General features: G+C 40.0%; 1 protein-coding gene across 3 annotated transcripts in view; it reads right to left on the bottom strand.

Moving 5' to 3' along the window:
• The window catches only part of ITGB6 (integrin subunit beta 6), a 126,902-nt gene that overhangs the window by 34,090 nt on the left and 70,014 nt on the right, over window positions 1-22,798 (bottom strand). For all 3 annotated transcript variants that reach the window (XM_033111295.1, XM_033111294.1, XM_033111296.1), the window contains 3 exons: window positions 19,791-19,956; window positions 18,446-18,607; window positions 15,474-15,569 (listed from right to left, as the gene is read on the bottom strand). In XM_033111295.1, the coding sequence (XP_032967186.1) occupies window positions 15,474-15,569; window positions 18,446-18,607; window positions 19,791-19,956 (424 nt within the window). The remainder of the gene's footprint in view (window positions 1-15,473; window positions 15,570-18,445; window positions 18,608-19,790; window positions 19,957-22,798) is intronic.

Raw genomic sequence — 22,798 nt, 5'->3', positions numbered from 1 at the left:
CCCTGAGTCAGGCAGAACTTCTCAAATATGAGGAAGGCACCAGTTCATAGACTTAGCTTTCCAAATAAACACATGTCAAAAGGGCCGCGAAGCGAAGCGTGGGACCTGTGGTTAACACCAAATACCTAAATAGGAACTCGAATTTCACTCTAGTGGAGCTGGAATGTGTGTAAATTTGACTGGTCCCAGAAGAGAAGACAGAGGGAAACTTTAGAATTTGACATGGAAAGGTTTAGAGCCTTTGAAAAAAGAATGTCAAGGCTCTTACCTTTGCATGAAACTGCTGTCCTTGAAAATGTCCTGATATCCCCGAGGCTGAGGTGTAACGGGTATTTTCCACAAGCACTATTTCAAGTGGCCTCCAGATTTGGGGTTAATTCTTGGTTAACAACGCCAAATCCATCTACTTCCTGAAACATAATTATGATCCTGCGTGTGGTGTGACATTTGGCATTTGGCTATCAGGACAAGTAGTTTAGCATTAATCGTACTTGCTGACGGCCACCAGAGCGAGGGTAGAAAGGAGTTGGCAGCCAGCAGCAGCACCCAGTGATAACACTGACAATTGTGTAGAGGAAAACTATTAATTAATTTCTGGATGCTGAGTTTCCCCACACACACACCAAGCATTGCAAGTAACCAACTAGAAACACGGACAATTTGGCTTCCTGATTTAATACTGTAAAAAATTACACTTTAAATCTTGTAGTGTTACGATTACTGTAAATATCATGTGTCAAATGCCTTTCTTTCATTAAAGCTCTAAAGTGCTATTGTAAACGGTCCTGATTAAACATGTTTAATGTTAGAAAAAGGATGCTTTTGCATGTCTGGATGTGATAAATTATAGCATGGTAGCTATAAAAGATGACTCTTGGATATTAGAAATGGTGAACTCTAGAAACAAGATGTTGCATGAGCAGATGAGAAATGCAAACTCCTATGCTTGGGCATGAATTTCTTGGGCTTGAATCCCCTGTTATCTGTCCATAGATGATCCTAATTATGGATTTTCTTGCCTCCGCTCTACCATGCCACCCAGTGGTTCCTGAGGTTGCTTTTTTCACTCATGTTTGCAAGGTTGGATTTTTCTGATTGCCTTGGTTTTCTTAACTTCCTTTGTCAAAGCCCTATTTATTTGTTCACTCTGCCTCCATCTCAAAAAAGAATTTCTCATTTGTCCAAAAGTCTGCATTTGCTCCCTAGAAATCTCCTGCTTGTCAAGGATAGAGGATAAAAAATGGACAGGGGGTCATTTAGTGGGCAGGCATCAAAGGATACAGAGGAAAGTGACTGAATTCACACCTGCACACTCCGAGCTCCTCTCAGAGACTGTATCTGTTCCGTGCCTGTTGCTGTCTGGCTGCCAGCACCAGCTGTCAGTTGTGCACACCTGCTTGGCTGAGGGTAGAGAGCTCCAGACACACACCTGCTGCCCCAGCTAGCCATGGACAGGCTGTTGGTTGGCTTTCTCATCCAAAACGCTCAGGCTGAGGGCCTTGGCTGACTCTTGATTGCTTTTGGTGCTGTCTTGGTGTTCTCACCTGGAGAAGCGACAGCTCCTCACCGTGACCTTCCTTCCTGCTTTAACTGCACTTCCTGTTGGGTTAACTCTCATCTTCAGCTTCAGAGCCTGGCTGTGTTCTGGGATACAGTTTAGTATTTACTGTATCCTTGCTGGGCATCTTGATTGGGCTCCTGCCTTGGATGGTGACTCTACTGGACCCTTATGTCCTCCTCTTGTGACATTTCTGCTGTTGTCTCAAACACTCCTCACCACCTGAGACTCATTAGTCACCATTTTGCACAGACCACCTACTCACAGCCCTCAGCAGACGGTGGGAAACAGAAGTCTGGTGTAGGAAATTTCTGTAAGTGCCGGGATCGGGGTCTCGCAAAACCAAAGAATGGAAGCAAGTGCCAGGGAGAGGCGAGGAGTTGCAAAAGAGGATAGTTTATTAAAAGTAGAGTCACAGCTCTTGAGCGAGAGGGGGTCCCCGCTGGGGTGCCCTGTGTCTAAGGCAAAAAGGCTCTCATTCTTATATCTCCTCTTGCCCGCAGATGGTGGGAAACAGAAGTCCATTTGCCATATATCTGCTAGCAACATTTTAATAAAGAATTTGTAAAACCAAATATTTAGAGCAACCTGCTGCTTCTTTTTAGGCTCTGAGCCTGCTTAACTCTTTCTGTGAAGACTCATTAATATCGAGGGATTTTATGCTCAGCACTATTTATTTTCAATGTGATATTATTAACCGACGTCAGTGTTTCTGGCCTTAAACTATACTTACTAAATGGATTTTGGTATTTTGGTAAAATACATTTACTAAAAGGTTGGCTTGTATAGATTGAGAACCTATGATGTTCTATAATCTGTTCACAAATATTCCTCTAATCTCTCAGAGTATTTTTTTGGTCATTATCTTGAATCTCTTCAGTGAGTGGCTCTTGTCTTGTTTATGCATTCTCTCCCTCTCTCTCTCTCTCTCTCTCTCTCTCTCTCTCTCTCTCTCTCTCTCTCTCTCTCCCCGCCCCTCTCACTTTAAAGGTAGTATAACACACATGTACCGTGTTATAAGTAATAAGTATGCAGTCCAATGAACACTTAAATAGTAAACAAGCAAATGTCACTGCCACCAAGATCAAGAAATAGCACATGATCAGCACCCTGAACCCTCCCTACATTCAGGGTCACTGCCTCCCAGTCACTTTCCCTCCCCTAAAAGCCTAACCACTATTTTGACTTTTATCACTATGGAAGTCAGAGGGGATATCTTTGTTGCTTTAGGGGAAACAAAAATGTGTTAAGTAGGACACCAATAGCGCTCCCTATAAAGGAAAAAAATGATAAACAGGACTTAAAATGAAGAATTTGTTCTGAAAAGATACCTTTAAGAGAGTGAGAAGGAGACATTTGAGTGGGAGAAAATATATGTAATATATGCATTTGATTTGGCGCCAGAATATCTAAACAACTTCTGCATCTCAACAAAGAAAAGATATCTTGATAGAAATAGATATGCCAGTGGCAAAAGAGTATGTGTAAAGTGTTCAACAGTATTAATCATTGGAAAAATATAAATTAAAACCACAGAAAGATGGCAGTCTGAATCTTCTAGAATGGCCAAAATTTTAAAAAACGATGGTTCTCTCACACACTTCCAGCGGGAGTCTAAATTGGGACAACTTCTTTGGAAACTAGCAGTAAATACTAAGGCTGAAAATGAGTGCACCTTATCACCTAGCAGTTCCACTCCTAGGTGTAGCTACACAACACAAAGTATGACTCTTCTGAGACAAATGCAAAGAGGGACATTTATTCTTCTTGTTGTCAAGAGGAGGCTTCTGGGTAATCAAGATGTCACCTAAATCTGAGAAAGTGCAAGTAATTCTTAAAGGGTCTCCGATCTCTCACATATCTGGCCACAAGGGGTAATCAGTTCCTACCTGGTTTCTTTCTGCGTGGGCATGGACCCAGGGGAGGTGTACACAGGGGAATCTCCTCAGTGCTCACAGCATAGCCTGCCTTCTTCTGAATCTCTACTTCCTCAGGAGCGGGTTCCAGGACCAAGTCCTCATGAGCTGCAGTTACCAATTCAGGAGGCTTTACAGCAAGATGGAGAGGTCCTCACAAGCTTCTTGACAGCCCCAAGCACTTCCTGCCCCAAGGTCCTGGAGCGTATCTTGTCATGGGGATTCTGGGACAGCCTTGGGAAAGTGGCACGGATGCCCGGGGAGAGGACCACATTGCCCTTTACCTCCTTGGTTCCACATAGCTCACTGTTCTGGTGCGATCGGCCCACATCCCACCTGGGCTAAAGGTGCCCAGAACTCTCCTCCTACCATCATCTGGGAAAGAATAACTAGAGCTAACACTTATAATTGGCAGTGTCATTTCTTTCATTCTTCAGAGAAGCTCTATTATCTAGGTACCATTATTATCCTTGTTTCACTGCCAAGATACTGAGGTCCAGAGAATTTAGTTAACTTGCCTGAGGTCATCCAGCCAGGAAGTAGTAGAGCTGGACCCATCTGCTATGCTCTGCCCTAGAGCCAGATCTCTTAGCCAGGCCACTGACTGAAAGATCCCTGGCAATGGCTGTCCTGGTCTGGTGATGACATAGGTGAGCCTGAGAGAGGTTAAAGAGTAAGCCTAAGTCAACTGGATGCATTCGTTTCCTAGGGCTGCTGTACCACAAACTGGGTGGATTAAAATAGAAATCGTGTTTCCCCAAAAATAAGACCTAGCCGGACCATCAGCTCTAATACGTCTTTTGGAGCAAAAATTAATATAAGACCCGGTATTATATTATAGTATATTATATTATATAAGACCTGGTATTATACTATATTATATTACATTGTATTGTATTGTATTATATTAAAGACCTGGTATTATATTATATTATATTATATTACATTATATTATATTATATTATATCATATCATATCATATTAAAGACCTGGTCTTACACTGTAGTAAAATAAGACTGGGTCTTATATTAATTTTTGCTCCAAAAGACGCATTAGAGCTGATGATCCGACTAGGTCTTATTTTGGGGGAAATGCGCATTTTATTGTCTCATAGTTCAAGTCTAAGATGTTAGCAGAGCTGTGCTCCCTCTGAAACCTGAAGGGGAGACTCTGTCCTTGCCACTCCCTAACTTCTGGTGGTCACTGGCAAATCTTGCTTTGAATATGAATCACTCTAATCTCTGCCTCAATCATCACATGGTGTTCTCCCTCCTGTCTCTGTCCCATGTCTTTTCTCAGAAGGACACTAGTCATAGTGGATTAAGGGACTCCCCTGCTCAGGTATGACCTTGCCTTAACTCAGTGATATCTGCAAAGCCCTATTTCTAAGTAAGATCACATTCTGAGGTACTAGGCATTAGGATGTTAAAGTGTCTTTCAGGGGATACACTTCAACCCACAACATTCTGCCAGGGTTCTTTTGATTTCTTTAATCTTTAAATTCTTAGTTTTAGCTGAAGAAGTGAGTTCCTCGTTCAGTCACAGAGCTAATAAGTGGTTGTGGGGACAGAGCCAGGAGTGCAGTTTCCAGGCTCTTGGCCTCACGCTAAAGGGTGCTGGCTCAGGTAGTAAATGGCCATCAACTGTGATTGGATGGCCATCAACTGTGGCTAGTTGGCCATCAGCTGTAACCAGTGAGCCATGGACCACTAATATAACTGCCGTGGCTACGCTAGCAGCGAATGGGGGCTAGCAAGAAGGTGGTGGCGGCAAGTGCGGTTGTAGTTAGCACAGTGGATTGCAGTTAGCAAGGAGTCGGTTGGCAGGCAGCAAAGCGGACAGCAAGTCGCATGTCGCGTGAATCCAGCCTCCAGTAAGACTATAGTGGTAGGACTCCCCTACCTATGGCTCCGTGGGTGTTCCTTTTTTGCCTAGCCACATCCTGCTTTCTCATGTGGGGAGCGGGAGCAGAGACCCCGCAGGCCGCCCCACACGACAGTGGTAGAAGAAGGTCTTGACTCCAAAGCCAGTGCTCGCTCTGCTCCACCGGCCGAGCCAGGAATTGGTGCAAATGCCAACAGCCATAGAGGGTGAGTCTCATTAGAAAGCTAAAATAATAATGCCTTATATTTACCTGTGGAGGCTTAGAGACTACAGGACACTTTCTTCCCTGAAGCAAAAAGAAAGGAAGAAAAAAGCTTGTGGTTGTAATCACTTTCAAACTGAAAGGCTACATCTTGAAAGAAATGTAGGAAGTAGAAAAACTGTAGAGATAATTTTTTTCCCCCATGGGGGACTGTATTGTGCTATTTATCTGGTCAAAGGAAAACAGCTCTTTGCTGGTGAAGCCTTGCTTTTGTCAAGCAGTGCTTCCTCCCGAGCTAGGGGCGGGCTGGGTTTGCTGAAACAAGTCCGCCTTCTGAAGGCAATCAGAAGGCTTTCTTCCCTTGAGGTTTTTCATTCTTGTGAGGTTTTATTCCGCGGGCTCTTGCTCTCATGTTCATTATCGGTAAATGCAGGGTTCCCAGTATTATGCAAAAGTTTACCCTTAGGCTCGACTGTGTTACTAGGACACCCAAGATTCCAAAAAGAATATGTAATTGTTTCTGGCACAAGGTAGCATGAATGTCTGTCTCTGAGTTGCATGATATCTGCTTTGCCTTCAGGCTTTCAATTGTCAGCATTCCACCATCCGGCAGGCTGCGATGGGAGTGTGCTAATTAATTAGATCAGGTGCTTGGTCTTGAAGTCTGCACCAGCAATGACTAGTAGTCAGCTCCGGAACTTTTGAGCACTACCTGTTTCTCCCAGTCTGCCCCAGAATGTAATTATCTTGTCAGCCAAGAAGCTGTAGCGCACAGCTGAGTGAGTGCTCAGCAGCAGCAACAGAGTGATAAGGAAAGACAAATGGACCCACCCGTGTGTGAGTGTTCTGAGACAAACAAGTACAAAGAGGCGGTGGAGAATGGACTTAGAGAACAAAGAGGCTACATGGAGAATTTGTTACCGACGCAGATCATCTCTTAATAAGATGACCCTGCCTTTTGAGGGGGAAATGCAGACCTTGGCTGGTGAATGCAAATCCCAAAGCTTTAGAAAGCTCTTCGAAAATGGGAAGCGATGCTGGTGGGTTCATTAGCATGCTTTTTGTGCTTTGCAGTCGCAACAGGCAGGTAATAAACCTGTGAAGGATGACTCGTAGGAACACCAGGAAAGAGAACGGAGAAGAGAAAGCAGGTGCATGCACGAGAACTGCTAAAGGGTATCGGCCCTCGCTACTTGCTGTGTGGTGGGGGGGCCACCAACATCAGCAGCATCTGGGTCTAGGGAGAAATGCAGAATCCCAGGGCCCCGTCCAGACCTCCTGAATCAGTCCTCATGTTAACAAGCTTCCCAGGTGATTCACCAGGGGAAACTTGAGAAAACAAGAGATGCCTGGCTGGATCTCTTAACTGATTTAATTGGATCACGGTGTGGCATGGGCATTGGGATTTTGTTTTAGAAAGCTCTCTAGGCAATTCTGATGAGCACCAAAGTTTAAGAATGACTGGTATAAAATGGTCTGTCCAGGAAGGGCTGTGGTACTTTGGGAAAAAAAAGGTGTTATGTTTTTAAACCTGTCACCCCTAAGTCAGAAGGGGTCCTCAGTTATAGTCCAGTATTTTGTTGACAGCTAAGAAATCTATTCTCTATTCAACAACAAAAGTGGTGGTGTTTGAATGCCTGCTGCCCATGGAAGAGCACCATGCTTGCTGGCTTTGGCCTTCAAGACTGAAGGTCTGGTTTTAGCCTTCCTCTCCCACCTTATCTCCTTCTACCACAGCTCACATCAGGCTGGCTAGCCTTTTTACAGTTTCTCAAACATGCTGATCATTGAGTCCTTTACTGCCTCGGGGCCTTTGCACCTGCCTTCTCCTCTAGAAAACTCCTCAACCTTCAGGTTGCTGCTTCATGATCAATCACTCCTTAAAAGGGGTCTTCCCTGAAGATCCTAGGGAAGTAAGTTCCCAGTCTTTTTCCTTTTATTGTTTTCCATCCCTGTGCACTACTTTTTTTTTTCCAGTTTTCAGTTTTTAGTAAATTTTCCAAAATTTTTAGTGTAAATGTGCCTCAAATAGTGTATGGGACATACTTATACTAAAAATTATGTGTTGCTTTTTTGAAATTCAAATTTAACTGGGTATCCTGTATTTTTACGTGCTAAATCTGGCAACCCCACAGAAAAAGAAAATATGCCAATGCCTGAATTAATGAATAAAGTGTGCCCAAACTGTTCAAGCTCAACAATATTTTCTGTTTCTAAAATTTTCTGTTTACTTTTTGAAGATTCAGTACTACAGGGGTAATGGAATATTGGACTATACTATAATTAATACCCCTTTGTAGCATATTTTGGGGTCTTTCAGATAATTAGGCACAAAATTAAAATATGTAATACCTACTCACAAACTCTTCTTATGTCCAGGGGACTGTCAGTTTAAGTTGTCCTTTGTGCCTTGATGCCATATGCAACTGTTTCATAGGCTCTACCCGTGGCGAGTGCTTGCTTGCAGTTGGACTCCTGCATGGTGGTCCAAGCTGCTTTTTAGCATAGCTGTAATTTGGGGCAGCCTTGCAGGCACCGACAGGAGTGGCCAACTGATACTGTAGGGAAAGCTGCAGGGGGTAGATGGGTAACTGAGTCAAACAAGAGTGATTGTACCCTGTGGGGCACCAAGAGGCATAAGGAGGGTAATAATTCAGCTTTGAGCACTTTGCAGAATGGAGAGAAACCTTTGCAGACACTGAGTTTGTTCACAGATGTTAGGGTCCTCACCTGGGGTGGGGGTGGGGGGGTGCTTTCAAGGGATAAAAAAACAGATGCTAGACATGTTTTCCTGTTCCTATTAAAGTTATCACATGAACCTGTACAAAAGTAACCAAATATCATGTGACTATGTAAAGAAGTAACCTGGAAAGTAAAAATGTAATAATTGTGATCTTCTGGAGCTGCTGGTGGAAGGGGAGCAAGTTTGTTTTCATTTTAATGCAGACACCCTATAAGTATAGCAACCACAGATTCAGAATTTTGTAGAATGACCTTGATTTTATCTAATGTTGTGCTTGTCAATAAAAGTGATTGTTTGACACATAACTAAATGCAATTTAAATTTTATGCCTTTATAAGACTGTAAACTCATTCAAAAAAATTTGAACATACTTAATATGTACAATACAATGACAATTATGTTAAAATATGTAAATATATGCAAAGAAAAAACGAGGACTTATTCTGAAATGTCAGGAATGGTTAGCTATGTCTGAGTGGTGAATTTTGAGTGATCTTTATTTTCTTCTTTGTGCTTTTCTGTATCTCTGCTCTTATTTTTTCTTTCAAATAATGTGTTAATTTTGCCATCGGAAAAAATAATTGAAAGTGTGTGGTATTTTTTTTGGGGGGTGGGGAGGCGTGCAGGAAGCCACACTCCCACATTGTTGATAGGAGAATAACTGATACAAGCACTTTGGAAAGCAACTTGGACACATCCAGTCGAGTTGAGGATGCCATTCCCCTGTGACCAGGGAACTTCACTTCTAGAAACGGATCCTCAATAGAGAACATGTGTGCAAGGATGTGCATGGCTGTAACATTTGTCATGCTGAACAATTAGAAATGATCCGATGCCCTCAGCTGCAGAATGAACCCACTGCAGTAAATACACTTAGTGGAATATGCATAGCAGTGGAACAGAGTAAATGAGAGTTCTGCATAGCTCCATGGATAAGCCTCAAAAACATAACACTGAGACCAAAAATGTGAATGTACTTAATGCCACAGAACTATATGTTTAAACATGGTTTAAATGGTAAATTTCTTTATGTATATTTTACCATAATTAAAAAAAAACAACAACCAAAAACATAACATTGAGTCAAAAAGCAAACTGTAGAAATAATATGACATTAAACTTGTAAGCCAAAACTATGTCGTTATTTATGGATATACATATACTTTTAATAGTACAAAAACTAAACATGAGAATGAGAAAAACTAAGTTCAGGATACTTATATTTCTATGGAAATAAAGGGGGGGTGGGGTCAGAGTTGGGCAGTTAAACAGCAGGCAATTGTATCTGAAATGTTTTACTTTTTAAAAAAATCTGAAGCAAATATGGAGGCAAAGTGTTAAGATTTGAGAGATCTGGGTAGCAGGTATATATGGCTGTTCATTACATTCCTCTATTTTTCTGTGTGCTTGAACTAGATCATAATAAACCTATAGCCTGTATCAGACCATGCGTCTCCTTCCCCCTTTGGTTGGAACCGTAGATAGTGATTACCATAGAAGGTAGATGTTTTAGATGGTTGGCCTATGATATCAAGCTCCTTGGCCTATTCTTACCACTCAGTGCTTAAGTAACACAAGGCAGAATCCAAGTCTTTTTTTTCAAGTCCACATATTTGCTGTATTCGTCTAAATTAACAGCAACATCAAAGAACCCTAGTGTTCACAGGCCTGGAAGGACTCTGCCATTTATAAGCATTTCACCTATTGGTTCATCTGTCAGGCAGTTCTGCTCCACCCTTAGACTCTGGGCTTTCACTGCTCAGTGACTATCAAAGTCAGTTACTTTCTTTAAAGAGCTGCTTCTCTGGTTGTCTGGTGCCTGGAAATTAGCATGTTCTTGCACTATAGCAGCCCAGGTTCCATTGCAACTTAGCTCAGCTGTGGACTCAAGCTGCCCACGTTCAAATCCTGACTCTCCTATGCAACTTGCGTGGTTATTTTGGGATCTGTACCCATAAAAGAGATTAAATGATAAATGAGTTAAAATGACTGAACCCTGGGCTGCCACCTAATAAGCCCTCAGCAAACCTTCCCTATTATTTTCATAGTCATAGTTGCATATCGTCTCTGGTCTTTAGTTTCCACTGCTATAAAGGGTAAGGCTTAGTCCAACACTGTGATACTGTAAGCATCACGGGCTGTTTATGATTGCCAGTTAATTTGCTGCCCCTTCGAACAACAATGGTGAATAGAAAAGGAGTAAAAACATGGACGGATATGAAAACTCTAGCCCCTCAGTAAAATTCTGCCTTGGAGTCTTTTTCCAGAACACAACTTCTAAAATGTCCTTATCTTGTTCTTTAGGCAAATTATTGGTCTACAAGTCTGTTAATGGTCTATGAGACTTCTTGAGGCAGGCACTGTGTCTTATTCTCCTCGATAATCAGAAACCCTGGTTAATGGGAGGATCTCAGGTAATGTTTGATGAATGGATAAAGGAATGAATGAATGAATGAATGAATGAATGAATGAATGACTGCAGTCAATAGCATATTGGTTTCAATGATGTGCTAGACATTCTGGGTATTGTGTAAATCTTGAAATATTTAGGCCTTGTATTGAAATCCCATGTTGTATTTCTACATGGGTTGGCCTAATAGGGCATCTCATTAAGACCCTACTTTAAATCCGTATAGTTTTTTTCCTTTATTTGTGTTTATTTTCTGGATTATGAGCCTTTGAGTTCTTTAAAAGAAAAATACCATGTGGAATCTAAAGGGTAGCTATTGATGACTATTAATAGTTGTTATTTATTAATTAGACTAGAAAATACTAGCAGTCTTGCTCTGATATTCTGAGGACATGAGTTTTATTTCCAAATGCTCTCTTTCTAAGAGGAGTTTTTATTAATGAAAGTGTAGGCAGCTGTCTCTCTTCATTTTTTGTTTCCAGATACCATCAATTAAAGAGAAATCAAAATGCTTTTCCATGACACCTGGATTAAGGACAATTTATTAACTCCATGGGTATGTCTCATAATCCACAAATTGTCATTTTATCCTTTGATGATTTTATTTTCACTAGAAGCATAAATGTGGAATACCCCCTTACAGGATGGGGTTGATAGGATAAAGAACAACTTTCTAGACCATACCCTAAAATCAGCTATATTACAGCTAGCTATGTTTTATCTGTGCAAAGATCACTGGAATACTCAGTGATTTCCTCCCTCCTGGCTTAGTCACCAACTACTAAAGCAGGAGGTCATTTTTGTTGTTGTTTTGTTTTGTTTTGTTTATAAAAACAAAAGCCAGAGATGAAGGGATTTGCATCACAGCAAAATTGTTTTCATCTTTTCCAACAGTGAACATTGTAAAACAAAACAATACAGAACAGGCTAACAAATAGCAGAAGGATCCAATTTTTGTTTTATCGTCCTTCCTAATTTCTCTGCCTCCTTTCAACTCTCTTGCTGCCATGAAAAGCTCAAAAGATGAGCAAACAGAAGAAAAAAGGGGTGAAATAAAAACTGGGTTATTGATTTCTGAATAATTGAAACTTGTCTATTGTCAATTTTCACAAGCCACACGAGAACATCAAGCTCAGAGCATATTGTGGCCAGTCTTTATGCTTGCTTTTAGATATATCGACCATCAAGAGGGCCATTGCTCAGGGATTTTCCTTTCATGGCCTTGGAAAGTTCTGGAGCTTATCCAGTGGGTTGGTCCTAAGACTGATGGCAGAGTGTTCCTTTCCTCTCCGGTGCCCAAGTGGAAGAATGGGGGGGAGGGACAGCCAGGGCTGCAGGGATCGTAGCAAAGGGCTAGGCACCCCTACCTGCTCTTGTACACGGGCTCCCTCAACCTTGACAGGTATCTGTCACCCAAAACTCCAAGTCTCTATTTAGAAACTTTGACCCAATTTAAGAAAAGATGTGTTCGCATTGCATTTTTTAAAAAATTCATTCAATAAATATTTACCAAGAATCTACTGTATATTGAGAATTGGCCAAAACAGAAAGATGAACAAGACTCCCCATTCTCCTCAAAGAGCTGATTATCGAGGGCTTTTTACCTCCAGGGAGAAGGGCCCTTCAGTAGTATAAAAACCTGCCTGGGTCCTGTATCCCTATGCTTTAGACATGTCACTCTGTCTATTAACCATAGGGACATCAATTTAGTCACAGACATTAGTGACTAAACTGGACATGTCTATTACCAATATATCTTGTTTACTTTCTAAGTGCTGTGTTTCAACATTACATCATAAATACCAGCTCATATAATAATAATTATTATTAACTTCATAAAACCCATCTTTTCCAGACAGATGTAGACATTTTTAAAGATATAGGATATTTTAAAGTCTTGCACATAATCCCAGGTGATTAATAATATGATTTGCCAATGCAGTAAAGAACCCTGATTTAATTGCTTTTTATCTCAATATCTCACTAGGAAGGAAAAGACTAGTCAAATTAGACAGTTGTGGTTTAATAGCCTGATACTACCTTAATATAAATTAATAGTAAACATTTAAAAACAACAGAGGAGGTAAAAACATTTTTTTTAAGCTCGGGTAATTGAATCCTGAATCAAAATGGTAGTTAGCACTAGAATGTAATATACTACCTACTGCTCAGTCTATTATCTATCATTATCTCTTGAACCCTATAATTGGACCAACAGGAAACTATTCATAATAATAAGTTTGTTGAAAATTATCTGTTTGCTGGAGTCTGGGTTGTACACTGCAGTTATATTGAACTGAAGGCGAAACTGCTTATTTTATCTTTTCCATTCTTTGTTCAGTTTTGTTACCACAAAGTACAGCAACACTACACGTCTGGGCAGTCCAAAGCATCTCACCAAACTTGCCAAAAGAACAGTCATTTTCCTCCATTTCATGAGTGGGCAACATAAATCTTATTTGCTGTAAGACGGGGCTGCCATTGAACCTGACTCATCCTCTGCCCAGGATGAATGCACATAACTATGCTTAACACAGAACTGGGGCAAGCAATTTGCCCTCTGGAAGTTCCATTAGATCCAACCACTTAGTTGCTTTATTTATCCTATCTCTGGTTTTATTTTTCAGTGATTCTTTGGTAGTTATGTTCATCTATCACAGCTATCCAAACATCAGGTTGCACAGGGCTCCTGCACACATAGGGCTCCTTCTAAGAGATTTAAATGGAAAAGCCACACGAGCCATTATTGGTCTGTTTTCAGTTTTCATTATCAATAAAGCAAGAGATCAGCATTTTCATGCTGTGTGAAGCCTTCAGGGAAGTGCTGTGTTGCTGTCATTATCTTTAGACCAGGCTGCCGCCTGCCCCCACTAATGCAGATGGAATGGTGAGGCCAACAAAATAAAAATAAAATAATGAAAGGACCGGAGTCATAGAGTGGGTTGCAGACCAGGTCCACTCCGTGGCTCCCTGAAAATGTCCCTTTGCATTTAGTAGAGCCTGGATGGTAAAAACCACAGATCACGACCGAACATAATTCACCTCATAATGAGATTAGTCGCAGGCAAAATAAATGTCCTGCTGTTCCATTAGAGGCAGGCTCTCATCTGGTGTTTTCCTTGGAAATGATCATTTCCGTTGCAACAGAGGAACCATGGAGGCAACTAGCTTGAATCTGACAAGTCCTGTTTTGCCATGTAGTTATTTTCCTCTGTCTTTTTAATAGCAGTTTTGAAGAGGCATGTATGCGTAAGTGAGTTGTGAGTCTTACAGACTATACCCAAAGTGAGTTATTTATGGGCACCTGTGTTCATGATCATCAGTCGCATTTCCCAGACGTGCCTTTAAATAAAAAAGTTCTGTGCAACTCCGCCTCCCCCTTCTAAACAGGAGCCCTGCTTTGGAGGAGGTGTTGAGACCCCCAGGGTCCTCTCACACTAGCCTTAAGGATCAAAGGCAGAATAGACTCACTATTGTATTTGTGGTATATTTTTTCTAAATCTTTACCTCAGCTCTACTACTTAAAACCACTGGAAACAAGTATCACATACTAAAGAGCCTCAAGAAAATGCCCAGATCAGGTGAACCCACATGGTCTCTGAGTAGAACAAAGGCCTCGAGTATGCAGCTTGATTGCAATGGACTTCCTTGGTTTTCAGCAGAAGGCAATCTCACCTGGAGTACAATACCTTCCTCTCATTAAAAATGCAAGATAGCATCTCCTCCTGGATCCTTTCTACAGAACCTGATGCAAGTCCATGGGCTGCACCGTCCTTAGCGTGAGTGGCATTTAATCAAAGCCTCTGTGAAATAATCTCAGTGTTTTGCGAGCCCTGTAAAGTCACCAAGCGAGTTTAAGAGGTCCTTTCAAAAGGAAAGGGAGACCAGACTCTGAATTTAATCATATTTGAAACTTCTGCATAGAAGTCAAAGACAAGTTGATGTATACCTATTTTCTCTACATTTTCTAGGGCTCAGGCTAGAGATTCCTTACTTCTCTGTGACACTAAGAGTAAATCAGTTAGGTGTAAATCATGAAGAGTAAACCATTTGCTGGTAGCCTGGTTCGTAGCATTTTGACATATTGTTTTTCTTAGGCTGGAAAGAAACCACAGAAATCTTTTGTGTTTGCATATGCACTTTACAGTTCATGTATTGGTTTACCAGTGTTATTTCATCGAACAAAAGAGTTCTCTTTCTGCATTTGGCACTTCCATCCCAAAACTTTAACTTCAAATCCAGCTACTTTAAGGGGGAAATTATTTTTTGGTTCCATTTAACAAGGTTTTTTCTTTCAACTTTTCCCTTTTCAACAGCCTGAGTTGTATCTTTACTTACGTATTTCCTGCGTATCTAATTTGCAAATATCAGAACATTTAAAGTCAATTCTCCTCCCATTCTCATAATTTTCTCTGCTTTCTGTTAACGCCCTTCTCATCAGATGAAACAGTTCAAGGAGAGACTAGTTTTCCATGAGGTAGGTGGTGCTATGATTATTGGTACTCTCTTCCAACTTACCTTTTCGTTTCCGTAACTCTTTCTTCCTTGTCCCACCATCTGTCCCCCACACCCCTCGGTACCTCCACGTTTATAATTGAAGTTGCACACCGTAACGGAATCCACTTGCCAAGTGTCCAGGCTGTTTGGCATGTGTTAATGATTTTCTAATGGTAGCCCATGCGTTAAACTCACAGAGTTAATGGTCAAGTTTCATGTGGAATAACCTCCCTGAAGGAATTTCCTGCATTCTGTTTGCTTACCTCATATAAATGAACTTGTTCTTGGGTTACAGCAAAGATCAGTAACACATTATTTTGCACCAGTTTATCAATGAGTTGTCCAATTGTTGGATATTCCTAAAATTAACATACACATTTTTAAGTATCATCTTGACAAGAGTATGCAAAATAGAGACAGAAATGTTTCTTTCAAAGATAACTTACGGAGTTTGGCATGTCCATGCCCCCAGGCATTGTTGTGTCTACCACGCTGAGTCAGTACATACACAGTTAGCATTATTTACTTAATTGGTTTAATAGCTGTTTCCTAAATCTTGTAAATCCAATTAATTCCTAAGGGTCAGTGCCTGTCAATGTGGTACATTATTCTCCGCTACTTCTAAGAAGATCACTTGACATTTATTTAACAACTTGTGGTGTGTCATATTTTCAAGGGTAGAGACACATTTCTTCTTCTAAGTGCCACTTGCCAGCAGGCTCAAGTTAGAGGGAATGTTAGGGTGGAGGGAGGAGCAGGTAGACAATGACAGATGGCACTGAGCTCTTTAGCTCTGCATCTCCTACTGGAATTGTAGGAGGTGGGAGGAAGCTGAGGGAGGGGCAGCATGCTGAAGCTGACACACTATAATTCCTAGGACCCTCTGATTTGACACATTTCTGTACCAGTTCTTGGGTTTGATCTTATTGCCTTTTTGATGTCACGAATCGGTTTTATGGGATCCTGCAATATTTTCACAGGACAGTTGAAAACACATTGTACCTCTGTTCCATTGACACATTCATTCCCAAGTGATACGGGTACTTTAAAAAATAAAGACATCATTAATTATCAAATCTGAAGATGGCCTTTACTTTCTAAGACTCAAAAACATGCAGCACCTTTGCCTCTTGGCAAATGACTCCCAATGGGGATAATGTACAAAGAGGAAACTTAAGTGCATGAGTAGCCTGCAAACAAACTGAGAATTTGTCCATTATGTCAGAAATCAGCCAAAGTGGAGGGACACTGTACACTAATGTGGTGTGTTCCCACATTCCCAGCACTTCTGGACTATTTTTGTTTAATGTCTTCTTTGGGTACAAGGTTCAAGTTGAGGAAAAAGAACAATTTTGCCTAAAATACTCAAGTAAATGACCCAACTGCAAATCTGGCTGTGTAATACGTGCTTTCCATGCCGTTTGGATTTTTATTAGTAGATAATAGTAGAATCCAGATAATATCAATCTTCCTGAGCCTGGCATTTTCAGTCTCCCCTGCTGCCAACTGCCCAACACTAAACATCCGTCACCCTTAAGCATGAATTCCTCCAATGCTGGCCCCTCCTCATCACCACACGTTCTAGAGCCTTTCAACTGCTGTGCACGTGTAGCCAGTATCACACCATGTAGCCCCCTTCATAGGTGGGCATATACGATTTCTATTTGAGCCACATCAGTTGGTTTAATTCCCACAATTATACTGTGGGAATTATAAATTCCTCAAGGCCAGGGACCACCTCCTATTATTTGTTGGCCCCAGGAGTCTGGCCTAGTATTGAGTGCATAGGAAGTGCTCAAAGAACACAAGGGGCTACGTTACAGGCAGACGTGGAACTAGTCCATGGCTTCTGTGCATTTGTAGCAACTTACTGAGCAAGAATGAATTGAATATTTATTAGATGAGAAGGTTATAATAGGTAACAGGTCGTATTTGCTTCTATGGTCCTGCTTTTCCCAAGATATCTATTTAAGGGACATTTGAATAGTTGCAAGAAAAAGGTAATGAAAAAGGGATTCACCAAAATGTCCTTCGATAGATGAATGGACAAAGAAGCTGTGGTATATATACACAATGGAATACTATTTGGCGGTAAGAAAAGATGAAATAGGGCCATTTGTGACAACATGGATAGATCTTGAGATTATAATGCTAAGTGAAATAAGTCAGACAGAAAAAGCAGAGAACCATATGATTTCACTGGTATGTGGTATATAAACCAAAAACAACAAAAGAACAAGAGAAACGAATGAGAAACAACTCATAGACACAGATGATAGTTTAGTGGTTACCAGAGGGTAAGGGGTGAGGGGGGTGGGAGATGAGGGTAAAGGGGTTCAAATATATGGTGATGGAAGGAGAACTGACTCTGGGTGGTGAACACACAATGGGATTTATAGATGATGTAACACAGAATTGTACACCTGAAATCTATGTAACTTTACTAACAATTGTCACCCCAATAAACTTTAATTAAAAAAAAAAAAGAAAGAAAAAGGGATTCATTTCTCACAATTTTTTATCCTCATTGACTGAAAAACAAAATGTGGCTATCCTCATAGATCTTGTAATGTGGAAAGTCAGTTTATATGATTAAAGAATATATAAGTTTGGGGAATGCTATTGATCACAGATTAGGGGAAAACATTCATATTGAAGTTTAGAAATTGAGGCAAGGAATGGTAGCAGGTAATTTATGAACCATTATATTTTTAAAAAGTAATTGCCAGCACTGTATTAAGTATTTATATACATTATCTCATTGAATTATTTTTTTGGAGACTAGTTTTTTCCAATCTGATATTAGAATTCTAGATTCTCTTTCTCTTCTGTTTCCCCTTCCTTTTTCCCTTCCCCTTCCTCTTTCTCTGTCTCTTTCTCTTCTCTCCCCTCCCCCATCTTTCTCTTCCCTAATATACTTCTACAGCATTGTCATTTTAAGAAGTCACCCAAATTTTCTGTACCATATTTTCCCAAATGTTAAATGAGGATAATATGACCTTCTCAGTTTGATGCTTCATAATTCAATTCTATTTCAGGCAACAGTCAGCACCCACTGTTTTCCGGTGGGAACCTCTAATAGTGGTGAGAACTGAGACAAGGAAATTTGTTAATCTCAAATCAGAAAATGTGCAGTGTTTTCACACATTGGGTTGATCTGCTATGTACTACAGTAAGTATTGCTTCATTTGCCTCCTTGTGGCCCTGAAAACAGTGTAGAGTTAAGGTTACATACCAAGACAGTTGACATGGAGTATTCATTCTTGCTGTCCAAGTGACACAGGCCATCATTAGGAATGACGATGCCTGCTAATTTGCTGTCCATTCCAAAATGAGAATCAGCATCACTCACAAAGACCAAGAGATGGAGGGAGTCATTCCGCCAGCCAATTTTTTCCTACCATGAGAAAGGAACATTTGGTTTGTATGGAACAACAGCAGGCACTTATTAAAAGTGAATCAATTATGGTTGGACACATTCAGATTATTAAAGTTAGGTTGCTGGTCTATGTATGTAAGCCTTTCTCATCTATTGTGAGTTAATAATATTAATGTATTAAAAACACCAAATTCTGTGACATTTGCTTTCCCCTGGATAACATTTTCAGATGATTTATGCTTCAGGAAAAAATATTTCCACTGTAATCAGTATCCAGTGGATCTTGCCTTTTACGTGGTTAATTATTTTTACTGTCCAGCTTTCAATTTACCAGAAAAATAAGGGAGGGAGGTCATAGCTTATCCCAAATCCAAGCTGAAGAAAAGCTAGTCAGAATGCAGTATAAAATGGACTCAGTGTAAGCCTGCTTTATTAAAATGTCAACCAACATTCAGGCATATATTTCTCTTTTCTACTGATGTCATCCAAAAATTATGAAAGGATAAGCATTGCTTATCAAAGTATGACCCAAGCGTATTGCTATTTAAGATGATCTCTTTGCTGTTTCTTAGCAGACCTCTCCCCTTTAATTAATGTTATTCCAGATCTAGTTGGACAAAAGATTATCCTTGTCCTTCCTTCTCTAATTCCTTGGCCTTCCCACCTTCTAGGAGCTTCAGCCCTGTCTGTTTCCTCATGTTTCCCATGAAGAGCTGCCATCTGAATACAGAGGAGTCATTCATGTAGACACGTGTCTGGTTGTCTAGGAAGAGTGGTGTTCCTACGCTGTTGTAGAGACAATCTGGCTTTGGATGCTTATTTTGTTGGTTCAAAACAATAGATATCTAAATCATATGTCAAGATTTATACTGATTCAGAGCATTTTTTACTTTTTTCATTAATTTCTGCCTTTCATTTTTTTTCACCTTGGTTAACTCAAAAACTAATTAATCTGATCTCAATCTTTACAGATTAATCATACATGACTAAAACTTTAGTAGATCATTCAAAGATTAGGTATAAGAACAGTCTCATTTTAACATGATTGAATTAAAAATTTTACAGAAATCTTGTTTTAAGGAAAGTATCAAATGTAGAAATATGGCAATTAAAGGAAAGATAGCTACGATTTTCAAAGTAGATGCGTTAATAGAGGAGAAATTTGTGTTATCAGTGTGAAACACTATTCCTCTCCACATACCTTACACACAGCAGCTTGCATAATTGCATCAAATCCACCTTCGGGTGTGTCAATATTAGCAGAAATTTTCTGATTCTTCACAATTTCATTGAATCTTTCAGCATCATTTGTCAGTGGCAAAATGTGCTTGAATCCAAATGTAGGTAAGCAGAAGTATGGAATACTACTGCAAAAGTAAAATGTGAAAACATTCTTGATGGAACATGATATAACACACAAGTAATAGATCTAATAGTATGACACTATTTCCTCAAATGAAGATGAATTTTTCTGAAGTGCCTGACTCTGTAACTTGGCTATGAGTCTCACTGCTAAGGCTGTTGTCACCATCTCCCAACCATCCCTTCCAAATTGACCATATTACCCAACACTTAGAACCTTACTGTGTCTTACACTTGCTCAAGCTCAGATAACAGATAATCAGGTGATCAGACTCCCCACTCCTATGTGTGTGTGTAATCACTACACTTTATTGCCTATGAACCAAAATCCACCATTAAGTTTACATGACAACAATCTCTTTGTATTCCAATATGCTAAGCTGTCATCAAGTATGAGTCACCCTGTAGCAAGATTGAGAGAGGAGCCTTCTTCTTCCTTCTCTATTCCCTCTTGCACTCCCAGCCCTGCTGCCAAGGGGCCAAAAATCAAAGCAGAGCTCTTGATTCTAGAGCCCAACTCTAGTCTGACTGAACAGATTGTTGTGGACCAACTTAGGAATAAAACCACCACTTAAAACAGTTTGCACATGGGAAGAATGCCATGTTAGGATATCTGCCCCCAAAATATTGCAGTAAAACAGAAAAGAGCTGATCATACACTCAGCCACATTTTATGAAAGCCAGTTAGTAGCTGTGCATAAGACTTTGTGCAAGTTACTCAACACTTCTGAGCTTTGGATTTCCATTTGTAAAATAGAGGTCCTCGTACAGAGCAGACATTCTCAAAGTGTAGACCATGGACCAGTAGCATGGTCATCACATGGGAACTTGTTATAAATGCAAAATCTGGGGTACTACTCCCAACCTACTGAGTTAGAAATGTTAGGGGTAGGCTCAGCAACGTGGGTTGTCCTAAAACTTGAGAAACACTGGTGCAGAAATACAGAGACAAAAAGGTGTAGCCCCGAGTGAGGCTATGGTGTGCTGTCTGGGAAGAGCTGGTTGACTCTTGTAAGAGCAGCTTTGCAGGTTCACAAGCCTGTGTGGTCAGCACAAGACAAGCTGGTACTTCTTTCTGGGTCAGGGTCCTGTTCACCAAGTTCATCTCCTTGAGGTATACAATCAGACCTCGTTATTCATGGATTACAGGTCTGCAAGGTCACCTACTCGCTAACATTTCTTTGTAACCCGCAAGTCAGTACTCTCAGTACTTTCTCAGCCATTCATGTAAGTGCACAGAGTAAAACTCTCTGCTTTTGGAAAGTGGAATTAAATTTTAATTTAATTCGCTAAACATATTTATGTGCTTGGAGACCAATGTAGCTAAAGCAAAACAGAGTCCGAGTCAGGTCAGGCCAGGGAATTCTGAGTAGAGCCTGCCCCTGTTTGGTCAGGGTTCTTCCTCTAACAAATGCTCATATTTGGTTGTTACTTTCTTAACATGGCAATTGAAGGAAATAGGTTCTCACTACCACATAACTTGATTTTGATAAGAATAGATTTGTGTCTAAAATGCAAGATAATTATGAAACACTATAAAAAAGTACCACTCGTATTTTATTAACATTTTAAATATTGTAGAATAAGACTATTATACCCAAAGGTTGACATCATTTCTTTTGAGTAGGATTAGAAACAATTTCCATTTTCTTCGTTTTGTCTGTATACTCACATGGGCTTGTCATTACCTTCGCAATCAGAAACTATACCATATACTCATATATACTTATCTGTGTACATATAGAAAATTTAAACATCCCATGGTTCAGTTTCCTCCTTTGCAAAACTACGATGAATTCCTCATTGTTGGTGTCAAATTCAAAACAAAACAAAATGCCATAACATATATGAAATGATGTTAAAAAAGAAATCCCTCAAACTGTTTGATAGAGAAAAGTTGACCTTTATGCTAATACATATTTTTAAATGCACATCACAATTCATCTGCAAACATGAAAATGGAGGAAGTATGTTTTTTGTTGCTGTATCTTAGACAACAGCATAAGGGAAACTTCTTTCACAAAATGTAAACTTCTTACATGTTCAAATAAATTTTTAGTGACCCTCCATCCAAAAGTGTTACAGATTAAATTAAAACAGAGGTTTTACAAATGTGATGCACAGACCCACGGAGGTCCCTGAGACCTTGTCAGACAGTCCTTAAGGTCAAACCCTTTCCATGATAGTGAAAGATGTTAGTGTCCGTTTCACTGTGTTGGCATTTGCACTGATGATGCAAAGCAGTGGTGAGTAAAACTGTTGGTCCCTTAGCACTTATCAAGACAATGTCACAAAACTGTTTAGTTGTCCTTATATTTTTTACCAGTAAGCATTTACCATAACAATTTGAAAAATGTTAATTTCGTTTGATTGTCCTTGATGAAGCAGTAAAAGTTACTAATTTTATTAAGTCTACACTCTTGAAAACATGTTTAAAAAAAATTTCTGTGTGACCACATCAGAAATATGCATAGAGGATTTCTGCTGCACACTGACGTACAATGTTTATGGTGTAAAAGCACTTTGTGATGGTTTGAGCTGAAACTGTCCCCCCCCTTTTTTATAGAATATCATTTTTACCCGAAAGAATGCTTGACAGCCAAACTATTATTCCAACTTAGATATTTGCAGACTGCTTAGATATTTTCTTCATAATGAAGAAAGTGAACCTATCACTTCGATGAAAACAATTGTCAGTATTTGTTGCCAGTGACAAAATTTGAGGTAAATAGGAAATTAGAATTTTAGAGAACTTTCATCTGCCACCCATGACATTAATAGCTTCCCAATACATCAGGACTTATCTGATAATATTGCTGGTGATATTAGCAAATATGATTTTTTTAA

This window comes from Rhinolophus ferrumequinum, chromosome 8 (assembly GCF_004115265.2).
Source record: "Rhinolophus ferrumequinum isolate MPI-CBG mRhiFer1 chromosome 8, mRhiFer1_v1.p, whole genome shotgun sequence".
Lineage (NCBI taxonomy): Eukaryota > Metazoa > Chordata > Mammalia > Chiroptera > Rhinolophidae > Rhinolophus > Rhinolophus ferrumequinum.
This window is presented reverse-complemented; position numbering and strand designations above follow the sequence as displayed.